This window comes from Diadema setosum, chromosome 5, assembly GCF_964275005.1.
Source record: "Diadema setosum chromosome 5, eeDiaSeto1, whole genome shotgun sequence".
Taxonomy (NCBI): Eukaryota; Metazoa; Echinodermata; class Echinoidea; order Diadematoida; family Diadematidae; genus Diadema; species Diadema setosum.
Genome location: NC_092689.1, coordinates 7963794 through 7978623, shown reverse-complemented (window position 1 = coordinate 7978623; position 14830 = coordinate 7963794). Strand labels below are relative to the sequence as shown.

The window sequence follows — 14830 nt, the reverse complement described above, 5'->3', positions numbered from 1 at the left end:
CTTAATTTTTCCTTAGATTTTATAAACCCAGAACAATTTCAAATCTGCCGCCAAAAGCAAATTATAAAATTTATACACCATCACAAAACACATAGACTTTCTAGATCTTGCATTGAAGTCAAATTTTGGGAGGACTATTCAAATGTTTATGAAGCATGTTGACAACTTATAGATCCTTGTGTACGTAAATGCAGAAAGGATCAATCTAATGGAAAAAAAAACAACAACAACAAAACAAAAACAAAACACATGTACACACTCGCACACACACACACAGAAAAAAAAAAAAAAAAACCAGTGTTGGATAAGGCCAGTTTTTGTTATCATCTACAGCCAAACCTGTTGCTTTATTTATATCCTAGTGAATCATATAACAAAAAGAAAGGGAGTTACTTTTATATGCAACAGTTACTATGATGTACACAGTTTGTACTCTCATACCGCGAGAGGGGGTCGATAGAGTCAATAAAATCTTACAAATCTTACAAATCTTACAAGTGTATTTGACAGTACTGAAGGATGCATGCTTGAAATGGTGTTAGTGTGATATTGCTGTTAAAGATAGGGAAGGTGACATCTTGTGAGGGGCCATGGTGCCATCCATTACATGACATTATATTTGATGTGGCTAAGTGACAGTATCCTTCCTCTGCTAACAGGAGATTTAAGAATGGAAACCTATGATCTCTTTGTTTGTGCCGACATAGGAAACAGTTATTAATGTGTGTAGACATTTCCAGATGGGTTATTGGTTTGGAGCAAGAAAGCTGCAGAAATCATGCAAGGGGGGGGGGGGGGTGTGCTTAGTCATCAAGGCCACACTTCCACCACCACCACCACCAATCGTGACACCCCTTTTATTGCCTTCCACTGATGGTTTGGGTTAAACAAAGAACACCCTGGGATGAGAGATGGGACGGGCGCCTGTCAGCAAAGCTATATGGGGATTCTATGTTTTGAACCTGACATGCAGCGAGAGCGTCGGGCAAACCACAGCCACCGGAGAGGAATTAAAGTGTTTTGCATGAGTGACTGTTATTTTCAAACAGTTCAAAGTTTGATGTGGCACTTGATTTCAACAGCTGTTCCCACCAGCAGTCTCTTTAGCCTGCTGATAATGTATGTGGAAGCGTGTTTCCTTCCTCTCCCTCCTCCTGTAATTGAAAGTGGATTAAAGGAATTGATCTAATTTTGTTCCCCAAAGTTTCTTGGATTTGTATGCATTCTTTTGTTACTTTCAATTTGTTATTATTGATTTGGACATTTCCAGTTAAAGGGCACTTCCAAACCAGTTGGAAATTAGTCTGAAAAGGAAGAGTTAAATTCAGTAGAATGGATTGTGTTACCGATGAAAATTCAGTTTTCCTGCTTTAAAAGGTTTAACCCAGTGAGGATGGTCTGATTTTGCTACAACACGCATTTCCCAAAGGCACTTGCCCAAGTATACAGTACTTGGGACTCATCCTCAACGGGTTAGAGGGCAAAACATGATGTACTTCCTTGCTGAATTATCACTCAGATATACAGGATTTGAGACTGTGGCAGAATTGCATTTGAACAACAACAACAAAGGTTAAAATTTCAAGATTTTGTGTAGAAACAAACCGTATAGCATTTTATGAAGTGATAACATCCTCAGTTTACGCAATCACATATTGACGGTTTAAGAGCTATTGTATGAACATTAGCAAAATTTCAGTATTTTTTATTTTATCAATTTATAACTAATGTGCTTATAAAATTTTACTGACTTTAAACTGAACACGTGCTTGAATGGTGGAAAAATTGTATCCCATTTATTTGGCTTGAGTCTCTCTATAGCACAGCCTCACTGTATCAAGCTGTACATGTGTAGAGTATGTTAATGCATTACTACTTTCATAGGTATAAAAAGAGAGCAACCAAGGTCTCAGTTTCTATCCAAATTTAGCCTGTTTTTCCTTCATATGATAGGAATTAATTGTGATACAGTTTTTATCCAGGATTTGACTGAGCATGCTAGACATATATACATAATATCCCCATCTTTTAACCAAAAAAAAAAAAAGGGGGGGGGGGTGAAACACTGTGTTACCCTCAGTATATTATGTTGTTTTTACAAGCCGTCAGCATAATTGTTGGCTTGCGGACATTAGCAGTCGTGTGAGAGTACCCATGAGTATGCAGGTACATAATGAAATCAGTCACTCTGTCACAATGTTAGCACACAATTTGTAAGATTACTGTATACTCTGTTGGTGCACTCTTGTGTTGTTTGTACCTGGCATACCAGAGGGTGTATTAATTTTGTCATTTCTTGAATCTTTCCGGTCGCAAGTGTGATATCTGATTGTATGTGTCAGCATTACCTCCTCAAGCTCGCAAGGAATAACACAACTGCCCTTTACAGGAATTGAAATGGAATTGAAATGATGGTATAGTATTGGTTGAGTTGAGGGTTCAGCTTTTAACATTTGTGAAATACTTAGAAACCACTTCATGAAATATTAAAGAGCATGCAATTCTAAGAGGAATTCATTAGTTTATTTGATGAAAGCCGGTTTTTAAATGGCTGAGATATCCAAAAACCTCTTAGTAGGATTGTTTGTTGGATATCTCAGCCATTTCAAAACCAATTTTCATCAAATAAACTTTGAATTCCTCTTAGAATTCTATGCTCTTTCATATTTCAGAAGGTGTCTCTCACTATGCCACAAAGAAGCTGGAAACATGAAGCCCCGTCTCAACCAAAACTATCCCTCCCTTTAAGCAGTAGGTGAGTCATTGACTATGTCTTTCTGTTTCTTATAATCCATTTGGGGCACAGAGATTACAATTCACTGAAAGAAGACAACGTGGAAGCCAACAACCAGCTGGCCTTCGACATCGCCGAAGCTGAGCTGGGCATCCCGCCGCCCATGACAGGCAGGGAGATGGCCCAGAGGGCGTGTCCAGACAAGCTCACCATCGTCGCGTACGTCCTGCGGTTCTACGACCTCTTCCGAGACGAGGTTCCTCCCTCACTAAAGAGTGAGTCATTGCACAGTGGGATTGTTTTATTTCATCCTAAGTAATGTGACAATGGTCTTCCAAAACATGTATTCAGCATTTTATGATATTTTTGCATCTTTGATTTTGTTTTGTTTGTCTCACTGTATTGCTTTGATACGTTTGACGAATTTCAATCCAACTCTGATCAGTGGTATGCTACAGAAAAGGCAATTCGCTTGTGCCATATTAGGACAGTGCTTCTGCAGGTCAAAGGTCATGGTCAAATATTGACATCAACAATTATGGCAGTGACATGAGAACAGTATTCTTTAAAGTTCTGATGGTTTGCATGCATATTGCAGTTTTTCTCTATTTTGCCTACACTATTTCACAAATATACGGGCACTCGCACAGCCTATTGCATAGTCTCTTGCATTCTCTCATTTACTTGCAGAAGACGAAACCAAAGATGCCTTTGTGCCAGGGGGTACCCCAACGCCCACCAAGACCTCCATTCCAAAATCGTCATTCCTCTCGCGGCTTACGTCGAAGGTACGCCGAAAGTCCCACGAGAAGCACGCCGACAAGGAGAACGGGGAGAAGAGCAAGGCGAGCGGCAGCACCCTCGGCTCCAAGAGGAAGCACAAGCACAAGGACCCCGTGGTCAGTATCCATTCAGCTTTGACTTGGCAAATGATGCCCTCCCTGGCTGTTGCCATGGTAGCCCTTCTAGTCATCCACAGATGTTCAATGCATCATTCATTTAATACAGCTGTGTATTCTTGGTGTAACGAGAATGCACAAAGATATTTACATATTCAGTCATGCAAACAAAAAGTACCAAAGAAGTATCCTTTGACACAATTATGAACGGTTTGGAGGGATGCGCCAGGAAGCCAGGTTCTTAACATTATCCTTCTTGAGTCATAGTGAAGTGAAGGGGTACATGAATAGAGCAGCTGTCATGGAATGAGAATATGTATGAAGAGCACAATAGAAGCGATCAGCATCCGAGTTAAAGTTATTTACATGAGGTCAAGTTGACTTCAATAAATGCAAGATAAATTTCGCTGAAGAAAATGGGAGAAGTTTCATCCATACCAGACCAAACAAGACTATTCTTCGTGGAATGTCAAACATCAGTTTTCACCAAATAGTGATGTAGACTATATAGTTTATATGTTGATGTTACACATGCAAATCTTAAAAGAAGACATTTTGTGGGAACAAAAAAAAAAAAAATCCCTTTTGACAGGCTGAGGACATCCGGGAGAAGAAAAAGCTGATCATGCAGCAGGAGGCAGAGAAGGCCAAAGCAGAGAACGGCAAGCTCAACGTGGCGGACAAGAATGAGCTCAACGTTGGCATACGTGGCCAGAACAAGGTCAGCGGGCTGGCGGAGCAACTCCAGGCCAACCTACGCTCCAACTTTGGCATGGACACGCCCGATGGCGCTGGACTTGGTAGACCGGTGGGTGATGCCCCCCCTCGGAATAATTTTCCAATTTGAATTTGATAAGCAATTTCAGCTGATCAATAATGTTTAAAAATTGCATTCTATACACTTCTAGGGAAGAAAACAGTTACACGAAAGATGTTTCTGTTGCAGATGTGCAAAAAATGCATGGCAAATTGTGATACGATGCCAAAGATATTATTCCTTCCTTGCCCACTGTGGTGTTTATGTGAAAAGTGATCATATGCTATGTTCACAGACTTTGTGAAATGTTAATCAAATTTGGGACGCATACTGTGAGAAAAGCTCATGTCACATTAGAGAGATTACATTGCCAGTTGCCATGCAAAATCAAACAAGCAAAGTCAAAGGAGCAAAATGCAACACAAAGCAAGTGGTGCAGTTCCTAGGTAGTGATAACTGCAGGTCAGATCAGAGCAGGGCTTGCGAGTCAGAGGGAAGACATCCCTTGAAAGCAAATCTTTGTACTGTCCACTCTGACACCCTTCCCCATTCCCCCCCAACCAGAAACCCAAGCCCCTGACGGATGGGGGCAACGTCCAGCAGAGTCAGCTGTGTGAGTTCTGCGGCAAGCGGGTCTACGTCATGGAGCGGCTGAGCGCCGAGGGCATGTTCTTTCACCGCGACTGCTTCAAGTGCCAGGACTGCGACATCACGCTGCGGCTCGGCAACTATGCCTACCTGCCCAGCCCGGATGGCGAGAGTAGAGGTGACTGTAACGTACCATCCGACTCCTTGTGGTGATGTCTGGTTTTGTCTTGCCTTGTTTTGATCCGTTTGCTTTGTTTTGGTTGACAAAGGGTGGTAAAAAACGTTAAATAGCTTTTGTTTTCCTTTCTGTGCAATGGTTGTACAGGGCAAGTACCCCCTGAGGACAATGACCCCCAGCTAAATACTTGTTAGTGGTCAGGTTAGAGTAAAGATTAGGGATAGGGTTATGTTTAGGATTAGAGTTTGGAGTAGGCTTAGGATTAGGTTCAAGATTAAGATTAGGATTAGGGCCAGGGGAAGGGTTTGGGATAATTGCCCAGGGGCTAATTGCCCTAGACCCGAATTGTACAAATACATAATCTGCAAGAAGGCATTTAGCATTTCCTGTTACTTGTATTTGATAGTAGAACAATTTCATTGTATTCTATGGAGTGCAATACAAGTATTACAGACATAGGGCAGTCATCAGAGAGCACATTGTGTAACACTCGGAGACTCACTGTCCTATGATTGATTTGCTCTGAGCTTTTCGTTGATGGAAACTTAGCTGGAGAATGCTACACTCCTATCCAATCGTACATTATTGTATTTCAGTCTGGCTGAACTTTTTTTTTATCTGCACCCCCAAACCTTTACTTTTTCATCCACCTTCTCCAGGGAGATTCTTGTGCAGGTTACATTTCACGGAGACCAAACTTGCCGCGAGGAAGCGATCTTACCTCGACAAAGACGAAGAAATCAGACCAAAGGTATTAAAGGAGAAAAAAAAAACTGTTTGCTGCATTCATCCTGTTAGATTGCATATTCCTAACAGGAGCTTTAATCCCAGATTACCCTATTGGAGTGAGTAATGCTGCAGAATCATAAAAATAAACTGTATTGTTGCAAGATTTCTGAGGTTTGCTCTTCTGCTTTTGTTTTTGGTGTCTTGAAATTTCAGGGTTGATATTGCATTGCTAAAGCCACTTACACATCAAGATAGTGAATTTTTGGTAATTTGTGTACATATCATCTCCTATGGCGACCAGGGATGACATCTCATAGTGCTTTGTATTTAGTGGAAAAGGCACTCTAAAAATATCAACTGTTATCATATTATTATTATTGAATATTATTTAAATTTACTAATGCAAATATGCCAAATGAGCATCAAAACCCTTGGAATTTGATTTTCTTAATGCTGTGTCCTTTTGTAAAATGTCAAATGTTTAATGAATTGGTTAAATAAAACTTGAAACTTGAAACATGACATGTAATATCAAGTTATAAAAGGCTGTCAAAGTGTTCTTCTCTTTCTTTTCTCTATCTCTCTTTCTCCCTTTCGCTCTGTCCATCCTTCTATGTCACTCTCTTCCCTCCATCTCCCGTTCCCCATCTCTCGCACTCTCATTTATGCCGCACCAGAAACAAGTCATCTCAAATCCATCCTTGGAGGAGGCCATGGAGGACGAAAATGAAAACATCGCCACGCCCAAGTCACCCACATCACCCAAGGGGCCAAAGACCTCGTCAAAGAAGCGCTCCTTCCTGTCGCCCTTCTTCGGCAGGCGTTCGAAGACGACGCCCGAGCGAGAACGTAAGACAGGGGAACGGGGGAACTGGGTAGTCGGCCATGAAAACAAAGACCAAAGAAGATCTAACATCAAGTAGTGCTTTGCTTGAAAGATTTTGAAGTCATATGCTTGCATTATTGCGTCTAGGAGTGCTTGAAACAGAATAAAATGAAGAAAATATGCTCAGTGGGGTGCCCTGGGTGAAAGTGATTAGGCACGTTATGCTGTTTACAGGTAGATATACAGGCAGTTGTCTTTAGAACAGCCCCCACGTATCTATCATGTTTGTCCTTGGCCTTACTGGCCTGGGAGGTGTGAGGTCCTGTGGAAGAGTAATGGGTTCATCATCACTTTCCTATGAATACTGAGTGCCTGCTAGTGCTTTCCTTAACTAGATCAAACTCAGCTACTCAAGGCTGTGACACTCTTATTTATTTCCATGAACAAGTGTCCACACACCTAATTAACTAGAAGTGATGACTATTTGTAAGGCTCTGTGCCCTCATGCCATGGGCAATGCAAAGCTCAAGGTCTATATACAAGTATTACACGTCAAATAAGCAAGCAACAAGAGCTTCACATTATTCTTTGATACCACTGAGGTGAGAAATTACACCCTGGGGATTATATCCTGCCTATCATGCAACTATATACGTTTTGTACAGTGATGCTACAGTGATGACCCATACATGTGATTCTGGCGAAGATGGTGATCTTCAGAACTTATTTTTCCAAATGCCCCAATGCTGTTTTTCTTTAATTTTTTTCTTTTTTTCTGTCAGGGTGTTTCAACCCGTTGAGGATGAGTCCCGAGTATACTCGGGCAAGTGTCTGTGGGAAATGTGTGTTGTAGCAAAATCGGCCCATCCTCAATGGGTTAATAATGTGTTTCTCTGTTCTTCTTCTGCCACAGAGATGCAGAAGATGTATGCTGACTTGGCCAAGACAAAGGGCACCCTGACTGAAGAAGAACAGGCCCGCTACAATCTAGGCACGTCGAAGATGACCGATGACGAGCTGGAAGAGTGAGTTACAGTGGAGATGGGGAAGTGAAAAAATATGATTACAAGATGACACATATGAGATACTCCTACTCTAAGTCCATTTCAGTGTCAGACAAATCTTCGTAGTGGTGGTCTCTTTCTTCTTTTAGGTTGGTGTCATCATTTTCAAATTATCTGCATTCTTCTACAGTTTAACTTACACATGAAATTTGGTATAGATTAAACTGAGTAGGAGACACTGCCTTTCTGACTGTGGAAAAAATAATGTATATGAACATTCTCACTCTAAGTGGCTATTGCTGGTCTGATAACTTACCTTGCTAATGACTGTTGATAATTTTGTCAAGAGTACTTTCAAAAAGACGAATAATGCCTTTTTGAAATCATTGCATTTTTGCCAAGATTGAGGCTCAGACCATTGATGCTTAATTCATTTAGTTTTATGAAGTGTTTTCGTAAAGTTTTTTTGTGTATTATCAGTGTTTAAATGTCCACATAAGATTGATTTGAATAGAATATATGAAATAGGAGTCAAAGATGAAATATATTGGAATTTTCTAAACTTCTTGAGTGTATGCTTTAATAGAATAAAAACTATTTGATATGTGAAGTCAGCCGACTAAAATATTCTCTTTTTTCCTCTCTCTCTTATCTTTTCCCTTAAAATGAACCACACCGTCAATGATTTCATTTATATTTTGCCTGTGCACTCACGCTCCAACATCATGACTATCACGATGTAACGTTTTCACCGGTCCAATTTTTCCAAAATGCAAACTTAAAATAAAAAATTAATTTTGCATCCTTACCCAAAAAGACCTGCAGCACCTTCTCTGTTGTTGAAGAAAAATATGTAAATTGTTGTTGTTTCTTACATCCTTTCTTTTCTTTAGGGTCCACTACAGTCATATTTTTACACCGGTTTGCGATTTGTTGATTTAAAAACAGATCTCACTCACACCATTGTCGTGTCTTTTTGCAAAGCCAATATTTTTATATATTTGCAAAAAAAATATGCTGCCCTGCTCACAGCTTCTGCCCCAATCTGTCGATAATGTCAGCATTTAAGTAACAAATATTAATCTCACTACCACACATTCTGAAATATTTTGTTTTGGCATTGTAGAGATTGACAAGCCATTTTGTTTATCAATTTTTCTTGACAATGTTTTAAGGGAGATGGGGCCTTTAATCTCCAGTTGTCATGTCTAGTTGTCATTTTACTTTCAAACCAAATGCCACAAGCACTTGATGATGAGATAAAGATTGTTTTTGATGGCAGCAGATTTTCTTTGTTTGTAATAAGATTCCACCCAGTGCATAAATTGGAATTACTCATGGATGTTGAGTATGTAATGTTATTTGAATTCATCTGTCATCTTTTCAGTGTAAAGGGTGTACTTTACATGTTGGTAATGAATTCAACCACAAATGTGCCTATTCTTATTCTTTAAATTTCACTTTTGTGAGATATATTCATTTCTTTGTGGAAGCGTACTCAAAGGAATGACACATGTTTGCCTTGTAGCCAATAGAGTTAGTGACATGTTTGAATTAGTAATTTTTTTAACCTTTTTCTTACTTTTTTTTTTTAAAGGGGGTGATAGAAGCAATTCATTTTCCTTTGTTTTAATAGGTCTTTAATTGCATGTTCCACCTGCACATTTTTTTTAAATTTTTTTTTAAGGGGTTTGGAAGTTGCCATATTTTAGTTTGTATAGATATCTATTTAAATTTTCAATCTAAATCCTGGATCTTTTCAAAACAGAGAAAGGGGGATTCATGTCTTTGTATTTGTTTTTGTTTTGTTTTGCTTTGCTTTTTATTTAAAAAGAAAGGTAAGGATATCCATATTTAGGTCACCTTCACAGTGCCTTGAATATAGTGAAGCAGATAACCATAAGATTTTGAACTTCAAAGCACCCTGATATTTTTTTATGACATTACTCAAAAACTTGTATTACTGTAAAAGTGGATATTTTCGTGCGAGTTATTTTTCGCGCTCAGCTGGGTAAGATGAATTTGCATGTTTTTAATTCCGCGGAATCATGACATTGACTACTGGAACATATGGCGTGCAAAAATATTCGCATGCTTTCATTTTTGTGCTAGCTTCTGGTTGTGCAAAATGTATGAAAATTTCTACACCGTGAAAATTTCCACTTTTATAGTAGAGGATTTAGCCTCACCAGATTTTCACTGAGTTTTCACTTTCATCGGTCAAACTTTCTGCAATAACTGTCTTGTGTTTCGTATTGTGCGTAAGAAGCCAAAAAAGAAAAAGAATTTGGGAGATTGATTTTAGGATACTATAGTGTACAGTGTACTCTAAAGCAAGATATATTTGCGTCATGAAATTTTCATGAATTGCCGCTGGCATTCAGTGCATATAGTGTTGAAGAACTTTTGTGTGCATTTTAATTTTGTGAGTCTTGGCTCTCGCGAAGTTCACAAAATTAAGATGCACGCAAACATTTCTGGTTGTACAGTACCACTTGCCTGGTATCCACGTGTACAGTTACTACGAGTGAGTAATGATGTGATGTGAGCAAGCTGCCTTTTTCTCCTTATCTTGTGAAAAACCAGATCATCGGAGAGCGAACTTGAAGACGAAGAGTGGAGGAAGAAAGGAGGGAAAAGTGGGTCAGCAAGTAAGTTTGACAAGTGGCTGTCTTGTGTCAGTATGAGCAAAGATCTGTCAACAACTGTTTACAAATCGCCTCTTGACGAAAAGTTGCTCTAGCATTTTATATGAGTCTGACTCTCGATATCTTGTGGGATTATTTCATTTCGTTTGCTAGTTTCTGTATCTGCTCTTTTTAGGATTAAAATTTTCAGTGATAGATTGATTTCACAGTAGATGGGTTGCAGTGATAAGCATCAATCAAAAAAGAACTGGGTAAGGAGGGTATAGTATAGGGAAGGGATGACAGGTATTTTGCCTTTTTTTTTAGGGGAGGGGGCTGGGGTTATGACCTTTTTACCCTAATTTGCACTGCTGCTTAGAAACATTAATACGTAGTGATTGAATGATGGCTGCTATATATGGTACATGTATTATAATTCTGGATGATTTCATGGGCTACATTCCATTTCATGCCAGTGTTAGATCAAGTGTATAAAGTATGGATCATATGTGCATGTGCAGTAACTTTGTGCAGCAAGTGCAGATAATTGCATTGGGTCCAGGTTGACGTGGTTCTGATTACACAAACATGGCTTTTACCTGATTTTATTTTTCATGATGGCTTTTTTTTTTTATTAAGGGAATTTCATTGTTTAGTTCTGTTGTTTGGTCAGCTATCAGACTCAATTCAAATTTACATCATTTTATTTGGGTCCCATGGATGTATATTCTGATATGTGACAAGATCAGTACATGATCTGAAGAGTGTGTAAAGTAAGAAAACTGGGATGACCCGAAACATTCTTTTGTTTGATGTGATGGATTTCTCCAAAACTATCAAAGCCGGAGTCCCATATGACGGTACCGAATTTCATATGTCTTGATTGAATTCTGCCGATCACTTTTAACCAATCATGTTAACAGTCACGTCACGCATTAATCGGTTTCCTCGCTTTCCAGCTAATATCTTTGCCAAGTCTTTTCCTTCCGTTGGTCACCAGACATTCAAACTGAATCAACAACTTCTGAATGTTGGCATAAAGACCTGCTTTTCCTCTCAAGAGCATCTCATTCTATGATAAAGAACATATTCGTTATTCTCCTAGTCTTGTGATTTTGTTTGAATTATCCATGTGTGCTTCAATGTGTGACGTTTTATGTTTTGTTTGTTATTTATTTGTTTGGTTAGCTAGTGTGAGTTTTCTGTTTATTGTGATATGAGTTTATTTGCTCTAACCGTTTTCAGTTTGTGCTCATTCTGGTTTAACAATGTTGCTATTAGTTTGTTGATTTCCTTCTTTTTTTTTTTGGCAAATTAATACAATGTCATTTACTTTCTACGCTGAGCAGTTATTGAAGAATGCACAAAAAAATGCCCCCCCCCCCCCAAGGAAAAAAAAAAAAATCCTGTTTCAAACTTCACAAATCTCTTCCATGCAAGTTGAAATGAATCCTCCAAATTTATTACTTTTGTGCTGAAAATTAGAAAAACACAAAACAATGGCTCTTGGCGTTGTGAATGACATGACATTTTTTATTTTATGTGAGTTCTTTCTGAACTATTGCTGCTACTAATGATTTATTTTTTAATTTGCTGTAGGTCTAAGGCAGAATATTTTTATATGAGTATGTAAAAGGGACTCCTTTCCAGATCAAAAACAGAATTTAAGAAAAGTTAATAAAGGTGTGGGTTTTGGTTGTTGTGTTGTTTGTTTGTTTTTTTTGTTTGTTTGTTTTTTTTTTTTGGGGGGGGGGAGGGGGATGGATGAGCAATTAAGTTTTCCCATCTTTTCTTGGTCATAAAGATGCTGTACAATAGCCAGTGTAGTTGACATTTTACGAGATGAGGGATTTTCTGTTTGTTGAACTGATATGAGTCTTCAAATCGAAAATATATATTTCATTTACTCTTTCCTGAGAGGAATCCAAGGAGAAATTTGCATGGTTGAGCACAATGGGCATATTTTGCATCATCACATAGCATGCTCCCATTGACTGTGTGACTGCATGGTGTTCAGTTTGTGACTGGTGCTTGTGTACATGTACGTGTGTAGTCCTCGGAAGGAACTGGCATGCTGCGGTATCTTCACATTTTTGTTTTGTTTTCTTCTGTCTTTGGCATGTTATTTTTTTCCTGTGCACTTTTAATGCATCTTTTTCTTTCGCAGTTATTCTTTGCGATGTCTGATGTGATTAATTAGAGATAGGCAGTCCTCATATACTGATACTTAATATCATTTATCATATCTGATCATAACTCAATATCTTTGCAGATCTGGATGCAGCGGTGCATATTATAGGTCATGTATTCCCCTTTGAAAATGAAAATAAGTATCTACTCTTCCAAATTGCTGATTTTGTTATCGTTTGTGAAAATTTGCTGGTTTGGATTCTGTTTATTTTTCTGCAAAAATAATTGAGTATTATCTGGCGAATGATAAACATCACTAGGGAGTAAAAGTGGATTATTGTTTTCCCAACAGACATGAGATGTAAGTCATCAGTCTTATAAGTCTTTAAAGGTCCATTATCAAGCAAAGATTTGAGTCCAACATTTGGACCTGCATCTATTGATTATCAATGTGTCGTCCCAGCAGTGGCATGTGAGTGTATGCAGAATTGTGGGTTTATCAGTGGTGCATTTTTCATAAGTATACCCTTGTTATGATATATAATACAAAAGCAGCAAAACATTCCTTTCACTTTGTGTATGCCACTCAGGAATGAGAATATTATGTTTACAAAATTAGCTTCAAATTTCTTCTTCTGTACATACAACTGTAGAAATCTGTTTTTCAAACTTATTAAATTAACAGTCGTATTTCTCCTGCAAAAACGCAAAACATGCACTGCTAACCATTCACGCAATGCCCACTCCTCACTCGAGTATCGCTGCAGCTTCAGTGGTGGCCGGCTGTGTGTTTTTTTACTTGTCTTTACCCTGATCGCTCCACCACACCGCCTTCGCACAGCAGGCGAATCTAAGCAGACCACGTTGCCAGTGCAGTGCAAGCATTATGAATTATGTCATGTTATCAACAGGTGGTAGAGGATGTCTACTACTGAATTTAACCCCCTAGCATCCCCTCGTACACTGCTCTTAACTCGGTATCATCTCTGTACAGTGTCTCCTCCATGAGTGAATGACCTCCCCAGGTCGTTTTTAACATAACCTTTGTCCTGGTTATCACATTTGAACTCTGACCTCAGAATGCCTCTGTCTGCCGACCTGAAGAAGAAGAAGAAAGAAAAAAAAAAAGGAAAGCTTTTCGTGGGAATTGAAGAGAGACCGAGACTTCATTATTGAAAAAATCGACAAATATGGGAAGAAGATTATCCAGCTGCAGTAATAACAGTGCACTGATAGATGACTTTGATGAAACTTTGCATAGATTATACAAAAAAAAAAGTATAAAGTCTGTAAGTCTGTGAATGTGAATTCACTCGAGTTTGTGGATGAAAATGAATGTTCACTAATTATACAGAAATACATCTGTGAATTCAATTTAAGAATTCCCAAAATGCAATCTGAATAATGTCCAAAGAAAAGTATTGTCACAACTGATTTTTACACCAACTAAAGTGAGGACTTGTCCATTACAAGCAGATAGAGATTTATCAAAGTAAATATTCCTTCATTCGTTCAATTTTGCTCACTTCCTGGGAGTTCTCCAGAAGGCTTATGTAGAGATACATGATTTTCACAATAGTCTTCAGCTTTTGAAGAGAATGTAATGGTTGAAGACAAGGAGAAATTAAAAGGGAGAAAAATGATGGAAAATGATAAGCAAATATAGGCATTCTGAGGTTCACCTGTAGAGTGATTCAGTCACCACAGAATAAATCATCTTTGGTCGCCATTTACATATGTATATGGAGAGCATCCTTCATGTGAATTCCTGTGGCAATATACTAGAGAAAATGTATGTGTTCCATGTGCTCGGAAACTAAAGCTAGTGATAATGTAAGTACCAACCTCTAGCTCCCCCCGCCTCCTTCATCATACCCCCTTCCAGTGCCCCATTCATACTCGAGTAGAATTAGAGTTATGGTGAACTAAACAAATTTATTAAGAAAAAGGACACTGCCTTCAGCTAAAGCATCATTCTGCCACAAAAATAAAAAAGAACGTTGGTTGAACATTTGCACCAGTGATATTCATTACTCAAGCTTTCCTTTTTATAGAAAAACCCTCGTGCAAAAAAAAAAAAAAAAATGCCTAACCCATATGAACACTAGAGCATACATTGTACAAGTATCTTTTAATACGATGTGAACAAGCAAAAGTCTAGAGTGCATTTGAGTCAAACACATCTAATGAGACATCAGTTACATTTGGTGCTACAAGACACTCTACAAATTAATCCACACTTTTATGATTTTGAGAATACATTTGTCCTCTTTGTCATGGTAGACAGTGGTCATTTCAACTTTCTTTAAATGGTCACACACTTGAAATGTTGAAAAGAGATTTTTGTGTTCCCTCTTT

General features: G+C 38.6%; 1 protein-coding gene across 1 annotated transcript in view; it reads left to right on the top strand.

The window, feature by feature from the left end:
• The window catches only part of LOC140228548 (uncharacterized), a 146082-nt gene that overhangs the window by 83886 nt on the left and 47366 nt on the right, over positions 1 to 14830 (top strand). The window contains exons 11-18 of the mRNA XM_072308780.1: positions 2807 to 3009; positions 3425 to 3633; positions 4226 to 4441; positions 4955 to 5156; positions 5816 to 5907; positions 6563 to 6734; positions 7625 to 7736; positions 10302 to 10366. Of these exons, the coding sequence (XP_072164881.1) occupies positions 2807 to 3009; positions 3425 to 3633; positions 4226 to 4441; positions 4955 to 5156; positions 5816 to 5907; positions 6563 to 6734; positions 7625 to 7736; positions 10302 to 10366 (1271 nt within the window). The remainder of the gene's footprint in view (positions 1 to 2806; positions 3010 to 3424; positions 3634 to 4225; positions 4442 to 4954; positions 5157 to 5815; positions 5908 to 6562; positions 6735 to 7624; positions 7737 to 10301; positions 10367 to 14830) is intronic.